Source organism: Anopheles merus, chromosome 2L, assembly GCF_017562075.2.
Source record: "Anopheles merus strain MAF chromosome 2L, AmerM5.1, whole genome shotgun sequence".
In the NCBI taxonomy this organism is placed as follows: domain Eukaryota; kingdom Metazoa; phylum Arthropoda; class Insecta; order Diptera; family Culicidae; genus Anopheles; species Anopheles merus.
The window spans coordinates 51,696,437-51,720,512 of NC_054083.1; the positions used below are offsets into that span (position 1 = coordinate 51,696,437).

Sequence of the window (24,076 nt, forward strand, 5' to 3'; positions counted from 1 at the left end):
GGATGCTGAACGGATAACAAAGGAGTTTCGTGCTCATGCATGAATAATTTCACGACTGTAATGACAAATGTTTTATTTTATACAATTTGGAATAGATATATTTAAATTAGCGCAAAATATATTTCTGTTGCACGATGCTCTAAATCAATAATAGAGAATAATAACATTACCTACTTTACGATATGAAATGTATGAAACACAAAATACATAAAAAATTAAATTAAAAAAAGAGTCACTTTGCTTTTATAAAAATCCTCATAACTACACGATTGCACACCCCTGTACAGTCCGAGAGAGTGAGCAAATGCGAGAGAATTGTGCGAGCTAAAGGTAAGTTTACACGTGCTTTGCTCAATGTATCAGCTGCTTGGAACAGAATAATATGATAAAGTTGCTTATGACGTTCATATTGTATGGGCAGAATGTGGTGATAATGTGAAATTTATATTGTGACTTGCTATTGAATTATCGAATAATCCTATAGCATCGTAAAACTGAAAAGAAAACTCCTTTGAAAATAACGATCTTTCTTGCGAGTAAACTGTAGCATGAGATTATTTTTCAAGCAAATGTTCAAATTCAAAATTATTGTCAATATGTAATGAGCATATTATTCCAGAATAATTATTTCTAAGCTAAAAGCGCAAAAGCTTAACTAACGAAATAAACTGTAAAAGATAGTAATATCCGCGAAATTAAAGCATTCAAGAGGGGGAGTTGAACAAAACCGACTCACAACAAAATCTGCACTTGTCAAGACATTCATCACAACAAACGCGCTTAGGCGATGGTCACGTGACAGCCAACGACGCATGCACTTGCAGCGCAGACGTGTACGAGCAGCTAGCAGAGACCGCAGCCTAACCAGCGCAACAAAAACATACACGTCGTACCAACAACACACACCACACAAGTGCGTACGTAATTTTTTCGCCAACCAAATGGTTCGCGCTGCTGCCCCATTCCGAAACAGTGACTGCCCGCGACTAGTCCACCTCGACTGCGCATCAAGCGCGATGGCACAGTGCCAGTGAAAGGGAAATCGAGTCGAGTACTCCCGTGCGGCGGTGAACAACAACATATCGAACCCGTACTTCCGTAGTGCAATACAATCCCCTTGCAGCACAAGGGGTTTCGGAGCAAACGTGTAATGGTGGTGGTGCGTGTGGCAACTTCCGGCTCCTTCCATCGGCCACACATCGGATCGTCCGCTGCGCGGCTACTGCTGCTGCTGCTGCTGGCGGTGAGCACCGTCGACCTCGGCACCGGCCCCTGGCTGGTCCCGGTGGACGGCGGTGCGGTCGGACTGCGGGAACGGCTGAGCATCTACGAGCAGAAGCGCTACCAGCGCCAGATCGAGGAAAGTGAAAACAGTGGCCTGTACGATGCGACCGATTCCGTGATTTCGCTCACGGCGGCCAATCTAAAGCAGCGGGTGTTTAACCAACCGCACGCATCGCTGGTCGAGTTTTACAACTCGTACTGCGGGTTTTGTCGCCGGTTCGCACCGATCTGGAAGCAGCTGGCCTCGGACATACTCGGCTGGCAGAAGCTGGTCCACGTTACCGCGCTGGACTGCTCGCGGGACGAAAACAATGCAATCTGCCGGGAGTTCGAGGTGATGGCCTATCCGACGATCCGGTTCTTTTCACCGTACTACGCAGATGGCGAGCAGAAGATAGGTAAGCAGCACCGCGCACCAGCCTACTAGACGGTGAACGGGAAAACAGAAAAAAAAAACGCACAACCGTATGCCCTCCACTATCTCTGAGCTTGTTTCCTAGGAATTGATTGGTCTTGAAGGGCACCGATGCCGCCAAAAAAAAGCAAAGTGCACACATCAGCAATGAACAACACCTATCAGGGGTCGGGTGTGATTTGTTATACAAATGGCTTTTTCTTTTCCTGCTGTACTATCGGAAGGCTTTTACATCAATTCTATTTCAAAGCTCGGTTCGCTGTTCGCCCAGCTACGCTTTCGACGGCACGGACAGTGTGTTCCTTTATTTAGATGTTTTTCTTTCCAAAACCGGTAGTCAACCGTTTCTGGTGTTGTGTTGATTCAGCTGGAAATGTGTACACATCAACAGTTTTCTCTTTTAACGGACAGAAGGGCGCTGGTGGTGAAAATCTACCTTCATTCAGTACGTCCTTATACTGGGCCCATTCTCGCACGCGCTTAAATCCAAGCGTTATCGTTTGGAGTGCGTTTTGAAGGCGATAATCGTCTCGTTTTGAAGATGGCTGACGTGATTCATTTTTTTAAATTTACGATAAGTTTGAAAAATTGCACTTAAATGGAAAAAATGTGGACTGAAAGACTTTTTTCATCACACTTACAACGCTTCCTTTCCTATCTATTTTCTCTCCGGCTCCGTACACTGCTCGTGTGGCGGCAGGTGCAACATTTCATAATGCACCCACCCAACTCCTATCGAAACAACAACCCTCCCCCTCGGTCGCGACCCCTTATCAAAAGACATTACATACATTTTCTTCCCTTTTCGATTTCGCAAACGCAAAACAAACGTGCCTTTGCGGGGGCAGGCGTGCTGTGCTGCTCATATTGCGCGCGGTCGGTTCCGTTTCGCCTGGCAAATCACAATCGTCCCGCTGGTTTCATGCTTCTCTCTAACCCACTTGCTCTGTGGTTGTTAAATTGCAACAAACTGCATTGTGGTGCAGCTTACATTTCCAAACAAGCTCTTTTCTTTTTTGCGCATTCTCTTGAGCGCTGATTGTCGGTGGCTGGTTCAACTATTGGTGGTTCCCTCGATCCGGGATCTCAATTATGAAATTAAGGAATCGTTTCTGCTGGTCTAGAATTTATTATCCGCCAATCTGGACAACTTTAGGTGATGCGATTCCTACCCTCCAATCGTTCCCGCTTGGCCTTGAATTATGCCATTCACGAATCCCGCAATAAAACCGGTTCCAGGTTAAATTATTTGTAATTTCCCTAACTGCGATAAATTGAAGCCTATTGTGTGCGAAATCCAGTGTCCGAAAGCCGTCGTAAACAATCCATGCCTTTTGATACTAACATCTTGCTTCTCTTTCCCCTCTGCTCACTCAGGAGAACCAGTGAAAGAGCACGATGAGCAGCGCATCATTGACCGGTTGGTCGAGTACATGCAGCGGGTCGAGAACAGACCAAGCAACTGGCCCAACCTAACCGCCATCAATCGGACGGACGATAAGTCTGCGCTGTTCGATGTTACCTCGTTGTCTGGTGCCGCCGCCAGGCCAAAGTACGTTTACCTAATCAACGAAAAGGATGCCAATGCAACGGTCGGTTTGCAGGTGATTCTCGACTTTCACGATACACCGGACGTAAGCGTGTACCGGGTGCATGATCCCACCCTGTCCACCAACGGTCTCTCCGTGGTGGATGGCACCTCGCTGAGCGTCATCAACCTACCGATCGATGAGTTCGGTCGCGATAAGGTACGCGATGCGATACGGTTGCATCTGCGCCAGCATCACATCGTCGTGACGGACGTGTCGACCAAGTCGACCAAGAAAGCGGGCGATGGTGCCGGCGCGGCAGGAGGCGATGGTGGTGGTGGCGGCACGACCGAGCAGAACATATCCGCACTGATGGAGCAAAAGCAGGAAGCGGCAATACGGGCCAAGGTGAAGGAACTCGGGGCGGCCGTCGTGTACCAGGCCGATCTGGAGGAAGCGGTACGGTTCGCGCTGTTCCACGAGATTGGCCGGTACAAAACGATCGAGGCCGATCGGTTGGTGGCGTTGCGCAACTTTCTCAACGTGCTCGTGCGCTACTTCCCGTTCAACGATAATGGGCGCCGATTCCTGACCGAGGTGCGCCAGTACGTGCTGAACGCGGGCGAGAAACGGCTCGACGGGGAAGCGTTTGTGGCACGCGTGAAAGCGCTCGAAACGGAACGGAAGCCGGTCTTCTCGTCGAACCACTGGATCGGGTGCTCCGGCTCGAAGGAAGGCTTGCGCCGGTACCCGTGCGGTCTGTGGACGCTGTTTCACTACCTAACGGTGCAGGCCGCCGAGAGCGATCTGTCCAACAGTCCGCTGGAGGTGCTGGAAGCGATGCACGGCTACATCAAGAACTATTTCGGCTGCTCCGAGTGTTCGCAGCACTTCCAGCAGATGGCCGACCGGAACCGCATCTGGCAGGTGGCGACGAAGGACGAGGCCGTGCTGTGGCTGTGGTCGAGCCACAACGAGGTCAACAAGCGGTTGTCGGGCGATGCGACCGAAGATCCCGACCATCCCAAGGTGCAATTTCCGACCGCGAGCGATTGTGCGCAGTGCAGGCGCAAGATCCTGACCAACCACCACAACCACCAGCAGTACACGATGGAGGACGGGAATGAGTGGAATCTGATGGAGGTGCTGAGCTACCTGAAGCACATGTACGCCTACGAACGGCGCAATCTGTTCGGCCTGCACGACAGCAGCCTGGCGCCGCAGGGGTCCGAGGGTCGGTCGGAATGGGGCGGTGCGGCGGCTTCCGGCGCTCAGACGAGCTACCATTCGTACGGCAACGTGCTGAGCGATATCGACATCCGGTTCAGTGCGCTGCTGTACATTACCTGCATCGTGATGATTGTGATTGCGATCAAGATGGTCGTGAAGCGAGGTTACCGGAAGAAGATGTACCCACACGACATACTGGGCAAAGTGTAAACCGGTAAGGGGAATAGGGGAACACAGACTGTATCCTGCACAACATTCCACACATGGGGGGAAAAGAAGAGCAGATCGTCGTTTCGATAATGCTCTGCAAAGTGACGAAGTAAGGAAGTGCTGCGTTGAAACCAATTCTACGGACACGGGCGGCGCTCACCAGGGAAGCAACCACCAGTACTGATGATTTTACGATTTCTATTTTATCCTTGCCAAACTCTACCCCAAAGAGAGGGTTTTGTAACTCGTTGTTAATATTATGGACGCAGCTTGACCGCCTAAAAATGCCATCTAGTAGCCAACAGGAGAGGATTCGCTCTTCTTTACATTCTGACGTGCATGGCTCCCGTCTTTCGGGAGGAGATAAAGTTATTCAGACTTAATAAATACTAAACCAACACTGCACATTATTCGACTTGCGGGGTTTTTTTTCCATCCTGAAAGAGTATGGAAGAGAACGACGTTATTCAACGGTCCATTTGTGGGATTTGCTTACCAGTTTTGGTTCTTTCGGATGGCTCTTCGGGGAACACAGTTGCCCCATACACTCACACATCCGGAAATCTTTCACTTAACAATATAGTTCAATGTTTATTTTAAATCCCTTGCCTCGTTCGTATCCATCCGCTTCTCACTTTTGCTTCCAAGCTAGCTGCCCTGTCCTGTGTTCCTATTCCTTCGACGCCATCATCTGTATCAGATTGCCGGAGAATTTTTCGATCCGCCGCAGCTCGGACAGGACCTCCGTTTTGTACTGCACGCACTTGGCATTGTCGGTCAGCTTCAGCACTACCGCTCCTCGCTGGTGCGTGTACTTCATCGTAAACCGACACTGGCACGGATTCGCCATGTACATGTTTTCTGCCGCAATCTCGAAATCTTCCCACGACTTTACATACACCATTTTGTTGTTGCTGCTGTGTTCCGGCTGTGGTTCGAGGAGATACAATGCCGGCTGTCCGCCTACCAACACAATTCCTGCAGGACACGTTTTTGTCTTGCGTTCGTTCCGTTTCCTTTCGCTAATTGTTTCTTCCAAATTTCGACGACGTGCGGCGGTGTTTGTGTGGCGTGTACTGTCGCCTTTTGACACAACACTTCATTCGTGGCGGACAGCTATTCACAGTGACCAGAAATACCGATTTATCTGTATTCCTACCCCGAAAACTACCGATACAATTTTGATGCGCCTACCGAAAACCGCCAAAATAATCTGGCCACACTGCAGCTATTCAGCACAATCTGTCAAACACCGGCGAACCTGCTGAGTTTACGTTCTTGTTTGTGAATTGTCGCACTTTGGAATGGAAAAGTAATTGTGTTAAAATTAGTCATAAATCAACATATTTGCGTTTGTAGCCCACATTGCAAGAGAAATAACAGGCATGCGCGTTATTTTCGTTTCCCATTTCAAACTAAACCTTCGGCTCTATACACCTTGGCCATCGCGATGTAAACAAACGGCTTCAAGATCATCCGCCAGCAACGGGATTGAGAAGAGAGAAGAAAAAAAAACAGGTGCTAAATACTCATGTGGCGTGTCCTACTTCCGCACGATCCGCAACGGAGGGGCGATGGCTTCGTGTTAGCAAATCGGTGGAATTTCTTTAGCTAATCGAGAGAGTTCGCCGTGATTAACTGCAACCAACCACCCAGTGAAGAGAGTCCGCGGTCATCATCATCATGTTCCCGTGGTTCGATATTCGGTCGATCAATCTGATCAACTTTCTGTTCGTCAACCTCATCGTGACGGTCGTGGTGCTCGGTGGACTGTTGGCAACCATCGAAAAGCATCTGCCTACCGCCATCCGGCAGACGTTCCGGTATGGCAAGCATGCGCTGAAGGGGTCGCCGGACCGATTGGTGTCCCTGCTGGAGGTCCCGAAGGCGTGGTTCAAACATTTCTACGTCTTTGCTGCCCTCTGGTCGGTGGCCGGATTTGCCGTAATGATGGAGACCTACCTCACTGGCCAGCCAGCGCGAGACTACGTAATCGCCTTCCTCGACACGATGGCAACCAACAAGCGCATGGTGCGCACCACGCCTACCGAGACGATGGTTGCCATGACGCTGATCACGCTGCAGTGCTTGCGCCGGTTCTACGAGACCTGGTTCGTGCAGGTGTTCTCGAGCAAGCTGAAAATCAACCTGTCCGCGTACCTCGTCGGGTACATCCATTACTTCGGTACGATCGTGGCGATCCTAGCGCAGGCGGAGGGTTTCACCCGCGCCGGCCCCGTCTCGCTGCCCACCAACGGATATCGGTTCGAGCCCAGCGTCCGATTGGCCCTGTGCGTTGGCGTGTTTTGCTACGCCTGGTACCACCAGTACCTGTCGAACGTGATCCTGGCCAACCTGCGCAAGGACAAGGCGGGCAAAGTGGTGAGCCAGAAGCACAGCCTGCCGACCGGTGACTACTTTGATGCCGTATCCTCGCCCCACATGTTCTTCGAGATCGTGATGTACGTCGTGCTGTTCTGTGTGCTGCACCGGAACAGTACGATGGTGTACGTGCTGCTGTGGGTCCTCTCGAATCAGCTGATGAACTCGTGGCTCACCCACCAGTGGTACGTGGAAAACTTTCCCAACTACCCGAAGGAAAGGAAAGCGCTCGTACCGTTCGTTCTGTGAGACCCACGGACGGTGAGGATGGGGCCACTATCATTCCGGGTGTTGGGTATTTTTCGATTTAGGAAAAAACGGGTACAATCTGAATCGTTTCTGTTTGGTGCTAACTTTAATTGTAAGATCTTTACTAGTACTTTCACACTTTTATAAAGTGAAATAAAACTGTTAAGATGTCTCCTCTTCTAATTTTGTTCTGTTTTGTATGGTTTGTGGAAGGAAAATTACACCACTTCCGAAATAGAAATCAATGAAATTTATGAAGCATATTTTGTCCATTCGATCAATCGCCGCGATACCACTGTGCTCGATGCTTCATCGAACAAACCACCAGGGGGAGCTACTTTATGCCAAGAAATTTCGGCCTGCATCAATTGCGATTAGATGTGTTGTGCTTAGCGGTGCGCTCGTGAAAACGATCCAAATTCCTGGTGGTTTGCAAACGAATCTCGTGCAGAAAACAGCACCCGACCAACGACTACATCCTCCACCAACCGTGCGTGCAGTTAGTACGCTGAAAATCGAACCGCGAAAACGGTGAAAAGTGTGTTGTGATAAGAGCGTGAAGGAAGCAGCGCGATGGTTTGGGGGTTTGTTACTTGCGGCCCGAACGAGGCCTTGGTAGTATCAGGTACGGGAAAAGAGAGGGAGAGTGTGTGTGTGCGTGTGAGAGAGCGAGCGAGAGAACATAAACGCTTCATCCCTTTAATTTCATCAACCCCCTCACCAAATCTAATGCGTCTTGTGTGTGGCGTCAAAAAGACGGGCATCACAGCCCCATCCCAGCGACGATAGATATGGCGGTAGAGAAAAAGAGAAGGAAGGATTGGTGATCTATGTTGTGTATTGGTGCGAAGAGCAATGCAAAGAGTGACATCATTCTGCAAAACTACAAAACCGGCGCCTTCTGTTTGGGATGGAGAATTCCCACCCTGGGCGGGATTGATGGCAAATAGTTCTAGAGCTGTCGGAAACATAGGACATGGACACCACAGTACACAACTAGAACCGTGTCAAACTTTAAGGCAGACAAGTGAGAGCAAACAAAATCGACCAACCATTTTTAGCATTTTTATGGCCTCCGAGCACACGCTAGAGGACGAATTTTTAATCTCAACTTGCGCCCCCCCAGGCTACTGCGAACTCAGATGAAAAAGAAAAGCCCCTGCCTGCGTACTGCAGAGAGCTGGTGGAAAATCGATACTGTAAAACAAAAAGGACCAGAGCAGTAGGCCTTCATTCATTTCACACTGTCTGTCCTACCGCTCTTGTTTGTCCTCCCATTTTTTTACATTTTTTTTTCTTCTTCATTAAAGCATAGAGTTAAAGCATGCAATAAACATCACAGCACAACACACAGACACGGATGGGAGGGATATATAAATACCCATTTCTCTGCAAGCGCGCTCGTTGGCCGCCGCGCAAACGCTTTCACCGGGGCAAAAGGCTTGACGGCTTGTTTGGGGTTTGGGGCAAAAGGCAGGAAAACCGTCGCCGCGCGGTTGTGCTAGTGGTTGCGTGTAGATGTGTAATTGTGTGTGTGAGTGTGTGTGTGTCTCTATTATCTATAGGTGTCCTGAAAGTGTCACGAGGATGTATCGATTTTTGCCCCATCCTTTCCATGTTCCGGTGTGAGTGAGTGGTTTGAAGCCATCCGTGGCGTTTTTCTTTTATTTTTCTCCGCGCGTCCACCGCTGCCACCGGTTCCCAGCCTACTTCGCCGCTATGCTCGTGCTTTCTGGGGTTTTCCGGGGAGCGGAACATCTAGGCCAACAAGTTTGTTTTTTGGAAATGGTTTGCATGTGTTTGAATGGTTAACTTTAAAATATTACCTCCAAAGAACGCATCGAGCCAAAATGTGGTGCAGTAATTAACTTGGCAGGCAAAACAATCAACAACGTTCGCTGTATTGGAATGGTTTTGCGCTAACATCGACCACTCGAAAAAAAAAGCGAATGTTTGCTCTGGAAGAGAAAATGTGTTTATTTTTAGAATAACGATGGTAAACTATCGCTTGTGCAATATGAAACACGGACCGTTATGTTATATACAAGCGTAATACATTGAGCGTCGTTTCCTCGCCAAGCTCCTTACATCCTTACCACGCAGCTCCGCCGGCTGTTGCTTCCGGCCGCGTTACTAGGTTAATTAAATTGTTGTTGTTTTTTTTTGTTTTTCTGTCACCGCCTTCTACTTTCAGGATGTTGCCACATGAAGCCACTGTTGGTTCCTGGCGGTCGGGCATTCGTTTGGCCTTCGATTCAACAAGTGCAAAGGTAATAAACTCTTGCCAATAGGCCAATCGGTAGCGAACGTAAACAAAACACCCAAACTCCCGACTGGCCCTCGAATGAATTATGTTCCAAAAGGGGAGGGGGCAGTAGATATAGACGAATGCAATAGATAGCTTATCTTTCGAATTGTTTTGAACTAACGTTTGATTCGACACTTCTCCACTTGTGGCAGAATCTCGCTCAACACCATGACGCTGCAGGTGGAAAGCCCGACCGTGTACACCAGCCAGGGCGTGCCGATCTCCGTCACCGGCATCGCGCAGGTGAAGATCCAGGGCCAGAACGAGGACATGCTGCTGACGGCGTGCGAGCAGTTCCTCGGCAAATCGGAAGCCGAAATCCAGCACATAGCCCTGGTTACGCTCGAAGGCCACCAGCGTGCCATCATGGGCTCGATGACGGTCGAGGAGATCTACAAGGATCGCAAGAAGTTCTCGAAACAGGTGTTCGAGGTCGCTTCGTCCGACCTGGTCAACATGGGCATTACCGTCGTGTCCTACACGCTGAAGGATATCCGCGATGAGGAGGTAAGCAGAATCCACCGGGCGCACCACTGCCCCAGCGTCGTCCACGCGGTATGTCGGCTTGGATTGGCACTTCGTCCCTTTGTTGGCCATGTGCTCCGAAGAAGCCACAACGGGAATCCGCTCCTCTATCACAGTTTACCGCTACCCATATCTACCCAGCAAGGGAATACACATTGCCATCAAACAAAAGCGGTCCGTCCCGTTCCATCGCAATTCATGCGATTGAAAGTTCGCCGAAAAAGAGTTCTATTTTCATCTTCTATCCACACCATCCTCCTACCGCTAACTGTCCCAATGTTCTGTTTCATGTTCTCTGTTCACTTTCAAACGTTTTCCTACTTCTCTCACACACACCTTTAATTCACCTTCTTTGCCACTGTCTTACCTATATCTACTTTACTCTACTTCATATTCGCCTCTGTAACTAGGACCCCTTTCCCCTCAAATCATCACCACCGCGTACCCCGTAGTTTGTAGGAGCGTATGAGCTATAAGTTAAAAGTTAAATTAGTACTTGAATCGGCAACGATTTTTCTTTAACGAGCTTGAACGGTTCCACACGGTGTGCAGATTGCCTTATGCCCATCGGAACGCAAGCTCAATGCAGTTTTAACAGATTCGAACATGTTATTACATCCACTGGAAGGAGTTTTGATATTTTGTATCTTATTTTATACTTTTTCATAATATGTATCAAGTTCAACGGGACAAATGGGGTAAGAAGTTTCAAAATTTATCTATTTTTTTCTCATGAATTGGCTTAAATTATCCTTTCCCTGGTATGCGATGAAGCTGAAAATGCTTTATCCTTTCGAAAGCCCTCACAAAATAGTGTTCGTTTATGGTTTGTTTTTTTTTCTTTTATTTTTATATTTTCTCTCAAAATTGTTTCAAGTTCAACGGGTCAAATAGGGTAAGAACTTCTTATTATTTTACAACGATGATTGGTTTACTCTGTATAACAATTGATGTAGCAGTGTCGGCGGGCTTATACAATGCGAATGATGTAGAACTAAGCAATAAAATTGCGCTGCATGTAGGATTAATGAACAAGGATTAACGTTAATTGTAAAAGATATACACTAATTCTACAATAAGTCTGGGTATAAATCAAGCTGCGCATCGTGTAAGGAACTAACGATCTCTCTTAAACCTCTGCCAGAGTTGGGCTTCATATTCCTATTTCTTTACATCAAAACAACTCTAACCCTAGTACGCATTTACGGTTAAGCTAAAGAGAATAATTTTTTATGCTTTCTGCTTACATATACAATTCATTAGAATATTGTAACTTCTTTGCCATTCTTCCTTTCACACAACACCTGCTACTATTACTACTACTATTACTACTACTATTACTACTCTACCATCCTGCGAACCTCAATCGTCCACAGTAGGCCATTTCTCCTACTTCCCCACTGTCGATTAAATGATCAGCAGCAGCAGCAATTGACCCCCGTTCTCGTCCTTTTAGTAGCTGTCGATGGCTGCTCTTTCACCTTCTCTCTGTCTCTATCTCTATCTATTTCTCTCCATCTCTCTCCATCCATCTGTCTATCTGCTCTGCGCTAGCGCTATTACGCCAGCAGGCGTGTTGGTCTCTTGCCGTATCCTCCTTTTCATTGGTTCTCTCTTTTTTCTTTTCTTCTTTTGTCTTTTTTCGTGTACCTCTCTTTAACCCGCTAACGAATAAAATAACAATGTGTTTTGATAATGTAAGGGTGCTAAGGTATGTTAATTCAACTCTCGACTCCATTTGTTTTGTTATTCTTTTGTTTTCTTCTCCAGAACAAGAACCACCACTGTTTTTGTTTTCTTCTATTTTATTTTCTCACCAATAATGATTTTCCACTCAGACATTCACCATGTGTATATCGTTTTGTTTTACTGTCGATCGCCCACATTACCGGTCACTACACTACTACTACTAGGGCTAGCCAACAACACAAAGCCTTACACTTATTTGTACACTTTTTACACTGACTTACTTCATCCTACCCCAGAGAGGGAGCGGAGGAAGAAAAACAAGCTCCCTCTACTGTAAAGAGTTTTTGGGAAACAACACACACGCACATATTCTAGTTTGAACATAACAACATTTCTTACATTACAATTTAAACACCTTTTGATCGATAGGTCGACACCTCACACTGAACAATAGAATTGATTTTAACACACACACACGCGCACATAAAACGGTTCGATTCGAAAATTCCTCCCGTTCCACAAACCGTAGTAGAGTTTGAACATTTGTGCTGTATTATTTATGATTTCTTGTGTATATTTTTCGAACATATTCGCGTGCCTACCTTTATTTTTATTTTTATGTAAATATTGTAAAGCTGCGAACGTATCAGATGCCTCATCAATTTGTTCTACGCCAAAGTAGAATGCAATTTAAAAAATGTATGTAAATGAGTTAGTGAAATGCTCATTGTTCGGGCTTACACGAACCATGGCTGCCGCTTTGTTAAATAGTGCAGATTCGAGTTTCTTTTAGCTCAATTAACCAACCAAAAGTCCAATGATGCGTGATTTGCTTTCATGCCGCAAAATGCTTTGTTTACCCTAGAATGTATTATTATTATTATTATTATTATTATTATTATTGTTATTATTATTATTATTATTATTACTAATCTTATTATTGTTGAGGTCTAATTTATCATTTTTGCCATCAGCTTATCGGCAGGCTTTCTCCTAAATTTATTCCAACAAAAATACTGCGGAACTAATTTCGCTAACCACAGCATGACTTTATGGTTCCTCAAAAAAGGATTGCGGCCGCCAAGATACGAACCATTTCCCCCCTCCCGCCCAAATGCATTGCTGCTTACACATTTGAATAATCCCTTGCTCAAAGCTTACCGTCACGTACCAGCTACTCGAATACTCGCTTTTCCTTAACAATCTCCATAGTGTGTGTGTGTGGTTTGGTTGATAAATAGAGTAAACAAACAAACGATTTTCCCACAACGTGCTCTTACTGTGTGTGTGTGTATGTTTTTTTTTTATTCTTTCGCGTATCCCTGATTGTGTGAATTGCTGTACGTACGTATGTATGTATGTATGTATGTGTGTAAGAGCGTGTGTGTGTGTGTGTGTGTTTGAATATTTAATTTCTCACTGTTTGTTTTGTAAGTATTATTTCTTTGTCTAGAGGAATATTATAGTGCGCAAATGTGTTACTTTTAGCCTTTTCCTCACATTGTACATCCACTCTTATATGGTGCCTATCGCGGCAAGAAGTAGCGTTGAAATGAGATGTAGACTAACCGCACGTTGGAACTGCGTGTCCCTTCTTTCCGTTTCTTTACCCTTTTTAAAAAAAAGGGATACCTGAAAAGCCTCGGTATGGCCCGTACGGCGGAAGTGAAGCGTGACGCACGGATCGGCGAGGCGGAGGCCCGGTGCGATGCGACGATCAAGGAAGCGATTGCCGAGGAGCAACGGATGGCGGCCCGCTTCCTGAACGACACCGAGATCGCGAAGGCCCAGCGTGACTTCGAGCTGAAGAAGGCCGTGTACGATGTGGAGGTGCAGACGAAGAAGGCCGAGGCGGAGATGGCGTACGAGCTGCAGGCGGCCAAGACGAAGCAGCGCATCAAGGAGGAGCAGATGCAGATTAAGGTGGTCGAGCGTACGCAGGAAATTGCGGTCCAGGAGCAGGAAATGCAGCGCCGCGAGCGCGAGCTGGAGGCCACCATCCGCCGGCCGGCCGAGGCCGAGAAGTACAAGCTGGAAAAGCTGGCCGAAGCGAACAAGCTGCGCGTCATCCTGGAGGCGGAAGCAGAAGCGGAAGCGGTTAGTATAGCGGTTGCTGTGACCACCATGCTGTGTTGGGGTTTTTAATCACAAATTTGTGCACACGCTTTTGCTTGCAGATAAAGGTACGCGGAGAGGCGGAAGCGTTTGCCATCGCTGCCAAATCGAAGGCCGAAGCGGAACAGATGGCCAAGAAGGCGGAAGCTTGGAGAGAGTACCGTGAGGCAGCCATGGTCGATATGTTGCTGGATACACTGCCAAAGGTTGGTACTGCGGTGGGGTGAGGGGATTTGCTTCGTTTCAAATTGCTAATTCGCGCATTCCTCCCAATTCTTCCGGCAGGTTGCGGCAGAAGTGGCGGCACCACTGTCGCAGGCGAAGAAAATCACGATGGTATCGAGCGGCAACGGTGAGGTCGGTGCCGTGAAGCTGACCGGCGAGGTGCTACAGATCGTGAACAAAATCCCGGAGCTGGTCAAATCCATCACCGGGGTTGATATCTCGCGGGTAAATCAAAACCATAAGTACATCTAAACAATACCCACCATCACCACCACCACCAATCCCCGAAACCGGCACAACACAACATGCTTTCACACACTTCCACATCCACACACAACAATTATCATTCACAACGAGATTACATTCTGCAACACAATTACACGTTTCATCATCATCATCAACTTCATCATCATGTCGTCGGTAGTGTGGAAGCAATTGGCACCAAAGAGGCCCGTTTTGATGCACAACCTCCTATTTTCAAAATCCCGGCCTCTATTCGGTTGATTAGTTAGTTTGGAGTAAACGAAAAATTTAACACGTATAAAGGGGACGATAGTGAAAAAGTAGCAGAAGTATCGTACGCGGCCAGCATCAATAGGATAGAATGAATGCTGTAGTAGCAATCCTTTCTAGGATAAATGATTAGTTTTTTTTAGAAAGTAGAAAGAGAAAAAGGCGCTCTAGGCTGTAGGCGAATTAGTTGTTGTGGTATCATCATTATTATTAGAATTATTTATTGCTTTAATTTCGGTAGCTGTTTCCGTTCTCCCACTAGTTCTTTACTTCCTTCTATTCTCTTATTTATAATTTCTGTTGTTGCAGGCAGTATTTGATCTTCCGTCGACAGAGGTGGTAATGGAATTGCATCCAGAAGTGATAGTTTAAGCTATTTAACATGAACATTCAATTGGGTTAGATTATTTTATGACAAATTATGCTAGGCTAGATGTATTGTGTTATTTGCCTTTTTGATTCTCCTGTACACGATTCCATTGCTAATCGTCAATGGGGGAACGCAAGCCGAACCCTCCGAAACTAACACTACTGCTACGTTCAACATACTTCCTTCCCATCATACACGTTGACCACTGCGCCAACATGACCAACGGTCACCGTAACACACGCACACACGATTTCCACCAGATACACAACGAGAACACTTTAGATATTGCTTGTGGTCCGCTCGAGGCTATCGGCACTACGACTGGTGGGGAAGGTTTTTTCGGAATCGCGTGAGTGTATTTCGATTAGTAGTAGTATCCGTTTTCCTTAGAGCAGCTTCAGTTTGGACAGTCGTGTTTCGGCGGCAGTTCGATGTAGTACACGAATAGATTCATCTTAGAAGCGCGATCTTTCTGCGCGTTATCGTTTCTTTACATCGAAAGTCTGTCTCATGACATCATACCCTTCCCACATCATATCTCCTTAACACATCTACACACTCACCCTACATACATACCATTTTTCTCTTTCAAATATGCACTCATTATTCGAAACTCGCTCCTGAATTATGCTTTTTTTGAGGATTGCTGCTTTCTGCCACCTGTTGATGCGATTTATGATTTCTCTCCCTCTCTCTTTCAAAACTACCCTCTCCTAATAACAAAACCCCATTTTTATTTTTCTAGTCCGTACACGCTGGTTAAATGAGCCCGAAAGGTTACGATAAAACAGAAAACCTATGCAGGACTTGCGTCTTAGCATCCTCCTGTGCAACATTTAACATTTTTTGCAAAACGAAGAAAGTCGCGGACAAAGGACAAAGTTACACACTCACACACCCGGGGGCGCAAGCGGATGGTCCAGGGAAGAGTGGACGCACAGCGTCTCCGATCGATCGTCAGCGAACGAACCACAGAACCACTTGAACCAGCCATAATAGGAGATGATATATGTAGTCCCGCGGCGGGGTATCGTTGTTAATGTTTGTATTCTCTATATTGGAATAATTTTTCCTCCGACATTTTCCACTGCAAATTTATGCCTGGGGGTCGTACCGGAAAGAGGGCGGGCGGGTGTTTCACAAGTTCGGATGCGTGTGTGTGTGTGGCATACAAGCTTTATCTTTTATTATTCGAACTATTTTCTGTTGTTTTTTCTACCTCTTCCAGTTACGTTATTTCCTGTGTTATGTTTAAGCTTTATCTTATATTTCATTTAGCAAGGCTTAAGTTGTTGAGGTATGAAGGTATAATTTTCTAGGGTTTAGGGGTAGTTTAAGCATTGTTACATTCGATGATATTCACGCTGATACACACAAAAACACACACAATCCTCCAACAGATGCCAACCAGTCTCGGTGTAGATGCTATTTTGGTAGCCTTCGCGCAAGGAACCATGTACCAGGCGGTGTCAGAGGGTACACAGCAGGATGTGTGGAGTAAACTTTGTATCTACTTCTCAGTATCACTTTTAGTCTAGTCACTGCCGCGAAACTACTTTGCACAACTAGCCAGCCAGCCACCACTTTCGAACCGATCAAAACGTGTGTGATTTACATTCAGCGTATGCCATTAATGAATTCATTGCAAAGCCACACTCTACCGTTAGTTAGCTTGATGAAAGGATACACCCGGTTTTGTTTTCATTTCTGTCGTTATAGAAATCATTATAAAAAACGTCTAAAGAAGCAGGGAAACATTACTCTTTTGTGCATTTTTTTTCGATATATAGAGAGATATACTCACTGTGCGGGTGGCAGTTGCGAGCGTGTGTAACACCTTAAAGCAAAACCATTCTCCATCCATTGACTTGGCCTATTTCCGGTAAAATCCGTAAATCCGTAAAATCGATACTTAGCAAATGAGATAGACAGGCTTGCACAAGCGTATGAGAAATGCATTTTTGTATGTACACAAGTTCGCGTAAATCGTAACCATACTCTACTCTAGCGAACCTATAGATTTCATTTCAAATAATTATATAATTAACGAGATGTCGCTAAATGGCGTATACTTTCCTCTCCCAGTGTTCGAAATGTACCTTTTTCTCCCTTTAAAATAACGAAACCGAACGAGATACACAACACAGTTCATCATACACACTTTGTAAGAATAGTGCTGCTATAACAGATGATTTATATGGGCGTCTCCTGCGGGTGGCGTGAAAAATGTGCATAAAGTAACAATTATAGCAACAATTACGAATGCTAACTTTAAACCAATGGAACCCCACATAGAACAACCGAGAAGCGTATATGCACAGCAAAGATAAAGATTAGATGTATTTGACCCAACCCCAACACTCCAAACATGGAATGGAAAACACTCCAAAGGTGCGAAAACACATTAACAAAAAAAAAAAACTTGATATATATTTTGTATTGTAGTTCGGCTTTTTGCGTGTCACGATCGTTCGAGTGTAAAGCAACAACAACAACAACATGAAGAATATATGTAGGACGATTGGGCGTATAACATCGTAATACTGTGGAAATAAAAACATACGAAAACAAAGCTAAAAACCTTTTGCATTTGTTGATTGTTGAGAAAGAAAACAATTAATCATTGGATGAACAATTTTGATCGTTATTTCAAACGTACGATATTGCTGGACAATGTTCCGGTACGGATAAAGGCTATCCTCCCACTAACAGATGGCGCCACCAGCTTTTTGGCTATTTTTAGAATGCATCATTCGATAAGCGTCTGCTAAACGAGGTCTTTTTAGATTCCTTTTCGGTTGAGAGCTTGAGTCGTTTAGAACCCGTTTAGTGGTCGTTTAGTGGATTTGTGGCACTTGGGTGTGATGCAGCATCCGATACAAAATGTAAACAAAAGAACTGGACGAGGCAACCGTCAAACCGAGCCTTCTTCTACACACTTTTATTTGTCAATTCTTTAGGACTTAGGACTTCCACAAGCATTTGCCACAAGCATTTTCCGGAGTCGTTCGGAATCGTGCAGAATCCCCAGAATCGAACAGAATCGTTCAGAGTCGTTTGCATTTACATGCATTTCATTTCATTGTTTTATGACTGTTTGCGCCTATGAGTAGGCAATCCGCTAGACGGATCTAAAATGTGTATATATTGGTGACAGACTTAGGATTAGAATAGGATTAAGGTGTTAGTGAATTGTAAATATGTATAATAAATTAGTCTTAACGTAACCACCGCGATGTTTGGAAGTGAACCGATCGATCCGAAAGTGAATTGGTTGTGAGCTAGAGAACATTTGGTCCTTCGAACCGGATTTGGAAATTGTGTTAAGTACAGTCACAATTTATAAAGCGTGGATGAAAAGTTTCGGTAGAAAATCGTTCGGCTGTTTTGTGATTCACTCAAACATGTTGATGGTGCGGTGACCCTTGTCAAACAGGGATAAAGGAAAGTTAAGGCCAACGTGGGACAAGAGCGGACTAAAGAAAAAAGAAGAAAAAAAAGCAATTGCAAAGACGTTAAAACGGACTGTAAGACGAGATTGTAATATTATACGAGTTTGATTCTGTGCACCTTGTGTGAAATTGTGCGAACTACAGCTTGGCTTAGTCGGTCATTGACCAGGAGTTTAGGAACAGCCATCGCGATTAGAGAAGTGAGTGCGCAAAGTGGTAGCATTTGTGTTCGTGTGAGTGCTGGTGAACTGTGAAGTGCGTTGAGTGAAGGTGCGCACGCAGCGGTTTGGCTTGATAGGTCATTGACATTGTAGGGTTTAGAAGTAGCCATCGTGATTCTCGTAAATTGATAGCGTTTGGATTAATAATAAAGTGGTTTAAATAAAGCAAAATGCCTGCGGACAAAAAGGTTACGAAACTAACAAAAGTGTATAAGGACCGCCGTACGTGGATGGAAGAATTTGTGGATTTTGTGGATAACTATAAAGATTCTGAACAGCGGGTAGAACTACAAAGTCAATTGAAAGCGTTAGAAGGAGCGAAGGATGCGTACGAAGAGGCGAGGGAAAATTTGCTTATTGAAGATGAAGAAGCAGATGAAGTGCAGATGCGAAGTGATAGAAGGGATTTCTTTAAAAAGTTTCACCGTGTGAGAGGGTTTATCATGGATATGTTGAAGACTGATGAAAGTGTGCAGCCGATCGCAAGTAGCACGATGGCGAATACGACTACAGCGAGTGTTAAAATGCGTTTACCAAAACTCGAGCTTCCGACGTTTGATGGTAACATTACCCAGTGGGTAACGTATAAGGATCGTTTTGTGTCTTTAGTGCATGATGTGGCTGAGCTACCGGATGTAGCCAAACTTCAGTACCTTTTAGCTTCGCTGAAGGGAGAAGCTGCACTACAGTTTGAGCATGTGCCGCTGGAGGAGAAAAGCTACGCGTCAACCTGGGACACCCTGTTGCAGAGATACGACGACAATACAGGGTTTCCCACGATTTATTGGTCAGTTCCCATGATTTTTTGGTGCGTTCCCACGATTTTTTGGTCGTATCCCATAGATTTTTGGTTCGTTCCCATAATTTATTGGTATTTTCCGATTGGATATCAATACAATTGGACCAACAAATTCTGGGAAACGACCAAAAAATCGTGGGAACGCACCAAAAAAATATGGGAACCCACCAAAAAATGATGGGAACCAACCAATAAATCGTGGGAAACCCTGTAAGCAGCTGCGAAGGGAATATTTTAAAGCACTTGTTCAGCTGGAACCGATGAGTGCCGCAACGTCATCTGAATTAACCAGAATTGTTAACGAAACACGACGACTGGTTCAAGGAATGAAACGGCTGGAAGAACCAACGCAACATTGGAACACACCGCTCACGACACTGGTAATGTACAAATTCGATAACACCACACTAATTGCGTATGAACATTTTGCAGTGGAAAACAAGACCGACACCTACGACCTGTTGATGGAATTCTGCGAGAAAAGGATACGAATTCTAAACAGCACAGCGCTTCATAGCATCGGTGTGATCGGGACAAGGTCAGCAACAAAGGCATACCAGCGGAATCGTTTGCCGGACCAGAAGATAAACAGATTGCCGCACTCATATGCTGTCACATGCGCCGCCCAGTCTTCATACAATGACAAAAGGGTTTGTCCAGCATGTAAGGCAAATCACCTCTTGTTGGAATGTACGACGTTTGAAGGTATGTCACTTTTGCAACGGGAAGGGTTGGCGAAGAAACACAATTTATGTTTTAGCTGCTTGAAGGGGAACCATCAAATAAGATTTTGTCGGAACGAGAGTAAATGCAGTCATTGTCACGGCAAACATAACACGCTGCTTTGCAAACGACAGGAAGCGATCCAAGTGGCAGCACAGGCATCACAGGTAGAGCAGCTTACACCCAATGGAGAAGAAACGACAACGATTAATGCGACAACCAGAGTATCAGGTAGAACTAGAAACATGGTGTGGTTGTCAACAGCACTGGTATGGATACGCGGAAGTGATAATGAAGAGTTACCAGCTAGGGCGTTGCTAGATCAAGGATCGCAGTCTAACTTTATTACTGAACGACTGGCACAACAACTAAAATTGAATAGATTGCGAATGTCCAGACCGTTATCAGGAATTGGTGCAGTGGCAGTTACTGCAACCAGTATGGTTTCTACCAGCATTAGATCGCGTGTTTCCGATTTCCAAGCAGGATTGCAATTTTTGGTGTTACCGAAGGTTACATCCGACTATCCGAGTCAGATGGTAGAAGTCAATCGATGGAACATACCATCAGGTATAGCCTTGGCAGATCCAACGTTCAACAAGCCAGAGCGAATTGATATTCTAATAGGAGCCGGCTTGTTTGCAGAGTTGCTGGGTGAAGGAAAAATAAGGTTGGCGTCATATCTTCCTCGATTGCTCGAAACAAAGTTAGGTTGGATTGTCAGCGGGAAAATGACAGAGGCTATTGAGGACAATTTCAACGAAAGCATTGCGGGATGTGCGATAGATGATGATTTTAATGCTGCAATGGAAAGGCTAGTAAGATTGGAAGATATTCCTGAGGAGAAGATTTTGTCAACAGAGGAGCAACTATGTGAAGAATGGTATGATAAAACAACACGACGAAATGAAGATGGGAGATATATAGTACAGTTGCCAAAGAAGGACAACTATAAAAGGGAAATAGGAGAATCATATGAAATTTCTCTAAAACGATTCGGAGCAGTAGAGCGGCGAATGAAGAGGGATACATGCTTGAGCGAAGAATATCATAAGTTTATGGATGAATATCTTCAATTAAGTCACATGACAAAGGTAACCGATGAGAGGAACAAACAGAGTATACGATACTATTTACCTCATCATGCCGTATGGAAGCTAGACAGCACAACTACCAAGTGCAGGGTCGTGTTTGATGCTTCGTGCAAAACAGACAGTGGAAGGTCTTTGAACGATATTTTGTTGACCGGACCTCAATTGCAAGACGATCTTGTCTCTATTTTATTGCGCTTTCGATTTAACAAAGTTGCAATGGTAGCCGATGTGGAGAAAATGTATCGGCAGGTGTTAATAGATGAGAAGGATCGAGAACTGCAGTGCATTTTTTGGCGATCACATGAGTCAGAGCCAGTGGGTACATTTAAACTAAACACTGTCACGTATGGAACCGCATGTGCCCCGTACCTGGCAATAAAAACGTTAAGGCGAGCCTTTGAAGATGGTGAGAGTGAATTTCCGGCGTCAAAACGATGGTACAACGATTTCTACGTTGATGATTTGATTTCGGGTGCCGAATCTGCAGATCAAGCAAAACTAATACGACAAGACGTGGTCGAAATGTTGGCAAAGGCAGGATTTAAGCTCCGGAAATGGGCTTCAAACATGGTAGAAGCATTAAAGGGAATTCCAAAGGAAGATCTAGCCAAGACAGATGTGCACGTATTAAATGTGGGAGAAAGCATGGTCAGTACATTAGGAGTAATATGGGAGCCGAGGACGGATATAATGAGAGTACGAGTTCCTAGCATCATGTTGTCATCCAGTGCTACCAAGCGAAATGTAATGGGTGCGATCGCTAGGATTTACGATCCTCTGGGATTTGTGGACCCCATCAAAATGGTGGCAAAAATCTTTATGCAGAAGTTATGGAAGCTGAAAGATGTTAATGGAATTTCGTGGCCTTGGGATAAAGAGTTGCCGGAAGACTTGTGTCGAGAATGGACAAATTTTGCAACCCAACTTCATGTGCTGCAAGATGTAAAGCTTCCACGGTTGGTGTGCTCGAGTGAGACGATAGAGTATCATATATTTTGTGATGCATCTGAGCGTGGATATGGTGCATGTTTGTATGTGCGAAATGTAGCCCCGTCGGGAGCAGCGAAGGTGCAGCTGCTGATCTCTCGATCCAAGGTTGCTCCATTGGCAAAGCGTTTGACCATTGCGAGATTAGAGTTGTGTGCAGCGCTGTTAGGAAGCCGTCTATGGGACTTTGCAAGAAAGGGGAGGCTGCGTGGAGGGCCGTGTTTCCTATGGACTGATTCTATGACAACATGGCATTGGATCCAGTCCCCTCATCATGTGTGGAAAACGTTTGTGGGCAATCGCACGGCAAAGATCCAATTGTTGACCGCTGGATGTAATTGGCGACATGTACCGGGAGTAGACAATCCAGCCGATTTAGTGTCGAGAGGATGTGAACCATCGCGATTAATCAATAATGCGCTTTGGTGGTCGGGGCCTACTTGGCTATCAGAAGCTGAAGAAAAATGGCCAACATTGCCTGAAGCAAGAGCAATATCAACAGGCGAAGAACGGAAGGTGGAGTTAATAGCCTCTTCAGTCAATGAAGAGACATTTGTTGACTGGTTGTTCGATCGTTGTTCATCTTTCGCTAAGCTTCGGCTAATAGTAGGTTACTGCTTAAGGTGCCTACAAGGTGTGCGAATGCGATCAAAGAGAGAGTCAGAACAGCATGGATCTTCAGTAGTTCAATACGAGACGCTAATCCTCACCACAGAAGAACGTTTGCGATCAGAGCGGGTATTGTGTCGACTAGCTCAGAAACAATGTTTTGAAAAGGAATTAAATTGTCTCACAAGTAAGAAGGAAATTCCCCAGTCATCTCCATTGAGAGGATATAAGCCATTTATCGACGCAGAAGGGATCATTCGGTTAAATGGAAGATTACAAAATGCTCACATGGGTATAGATGCAAAAAATCCAATAGCTGTGCCAAAAAACCATATGTTGGGAAAAATGCTGGCTGAACATTATCACCTAAAACAATTGCACGCTGGAGTACAAACAACTCTGACTGCGATCAGACAACGATTCTGGATATTTGGGGCAAGATCGATAGTGAAAAAAGTATGCCACAAATGTATTAGGTGCTTTAAATGTAATCCAAAGGGAGTGGTTCAACCAATGGCCGATCTTCCTGCAAATCGAGTAACAGAAGCAAGACCATTCGCGATATCGGGGGTGGACTATTGCGGACCTGTATGGATCAAGGCACAACATCGAAGAGGAGCACCGACAAAGGCATTTGTAGCCGTTTTTGTTTGTTTTGTAACTCGAGCCGTTCATTTGGAATTAGTATCCGATTTAAGCACTCCAGCCTTCTTGGCTGCACTCAGGAGATTTGTTGCAAGACGAGGGCTGGTGACGGAGCTGCATTCAGACAATGGAACCAACTTTAAGGGAGCAGCAAACGAGCTACATCAATTATATGAAATGCTATGCTCGCTAAAGCATAGAGAAGAGGTTTCAGCATGGAGTGCGGAAAATACAATCCAGTGGAAGTTCATCCCACCTCGTGCCCCACACTTTGGTGGATTGTGGGAAGCTGCCGTAAGATCAATGAAATTTCACTTAATAAGAGTTCTTGGAAATGCTTCAGCATCGTACGAAGACATGACCACTTTACTTACAGAAATCGAAGCGTGCTTGAATTCGAGGCCCATTACCCCACTGTCAGATGACCCGTCGGACTTTGAAGCGCTAACCCCAGGGCACTTTTTGACGGGATCTCACCTGCAGCACGTTATAGAGATCGATG

General features: G+C 45.5%; 4 protein-coding genes across 7 annotated transcripts; 3 read left to right on the plus strand and 1 right to left on the minus strand.

The window, feature by feature from the left end:
• The first annotated feature begins 823 nt into the window (after window positions 1-823).
• On the plus strand, window positions 824-5,073 carry LOC121593246 (sulfhydryl oxidase 1). Its single transcript, XM_041915455.1, has 2 exons — window positions 824-1,682; window positions 3,077-5,073. The coding sequence occupies exons 1-2, from the start codon at window positions 1,151-1,153 to the stop codon at window positions 4,666-4,668; spliced, it is 2,124 nt and encodes a 707-aa protein (XP_041771389.1). The 5' UTR covers window positions 824-1,150; the 3' UTR covers window positions 4,669-5,073.
• A 160-nt stretch (window positions 5,074-5,233) lies between these two features.
• LOC121593252 (signal recognition particle 9 kDa protein) lies at window positions 5,234-5,780 on the minus strand. Its single transcript, XM_041915468.1, has one exon. It carries the CDS (start codon window positions 5,570-5,572, stop codon window positions 5,339-5,341), a length of 234 nt encoding a protein of 77 aa, XP_041771402.1. The 5' UTR covers window positions 5,573-5,780; the 3' UTR covers window positions 5,234-5,338.
• Window positions 5,781-5,914: 134 nt separating this feature from the next.
• On the plus strand, window positions 5,915-7,471 carry LOC121593250 (polyprenol reductase-like). The gene is made up of 2 exons (XM_041915465.1): window positions 5,915-5,980; window positions 6,140-7,471. Exon 2 carries the CDS (start codon window positions 6,352-6,354, stop codon window positions 7,297-7,299), a length of 948 nt encoding a protein of 315 aa, XP_041771399.1. The 5' UTR covers window positions 5,915-5,980; window positions 6,140-6,351; the 3' UTR covers window positions 7,300-7,471.
• Window positions 7,472-7,631: 160 nt separating this feature from the next.
• LOC121593248 (flotillin-1) lies at window positions 7,632-17,624 on the plus strand. Of its 4 annotated transcripts, XM_041915461.1 has the most exons (9): window positions 7,632-7,924; window positions 9,494-9,569; window positions 9,760-10,114; window positions 10,813-10,830; window positions 11,010-11,027; window positions 13,448-13,918; window positions 13,999-14,142; window positions 14,222-14,386; window positions 15,790-17,624. In XM_041915461.1, the coding sequence occupies exons 1-9, from the start codon at window positions 7,873-7,875 to the stop codon at window positions 15,805-15,807; spliced, it is 1,317 nt and encodes a 438-aa protein (XP_041771395.1). In that variant the 5' UTR covers window positions 7,632-7,872; the 3' UTR covers window positions 15,808-17,624. The 4 variants fall into 4 exon arrangements, with proteins under 4 accessions (XP_041771395.1, XP_041771396.1, XP_041771397.1 ...); XM_041915462.1 differs by lacking the exon at window positions 10,813-10,830; XM_041915463.1 differs by lacking the exons at window positions 10,813-10,830; window positions 11,010-11,027 and adding an exon at window positions 11,835-11,843.
• Window positions 17,625-24,076: the final 6,452 nt, after the last annotated feature.

Coding starts and splice junctions, on each gene's coding strand:
- LOC121593250 (XM_041915465.1), top strand. CDS start 6,352: ATGTTCCCGTGGTTCGATATTCGGTCGATCAATCTGATCAACTTTCTG.
- LOC121593246 (XM_041915455.1), top strand. CDS start 1,151: ATGGTGGTGGTGCGTGTGGCAACTTCCGGCTCCTTCCATCGGCCACAC. Junction 1,683..3,076: donor AGATGGCGAGCAGAAGATAG/GTAAGCAGCACC, acceptor CTGCTCACTCAG/GAGAACCAGTGAAAGAGCAC.
- LOC121593252 (XM_041915468.1), bottom strand. CDS start 5,572: ATGGTGTATGTAAAGTCGTGGGAAGATTTCGAGATTGCGGCAGAAAAC.
- LOC121593248 (XM_041915461.1), top strand. CDS start 7,873: ATGGTTTGGGGGTTTGTTACTTGCGGCCCGAACGAGGCCTTGGTAGTA. Junction 9,570..9,759: donor TCGATTCAACAAGTGCAAAG/GTAATAAACTCT, acceptor CACTTGTGGCAG/AATCTCGCTCAACACCATGA. Junction 13,919..13,998: donor CGGAAGCAGAAGCGGAAGCG/GTTAGTATAGCG, acceptor TTTTGCTTGCAG/ATAAAGGTACGCGGAGAGGC.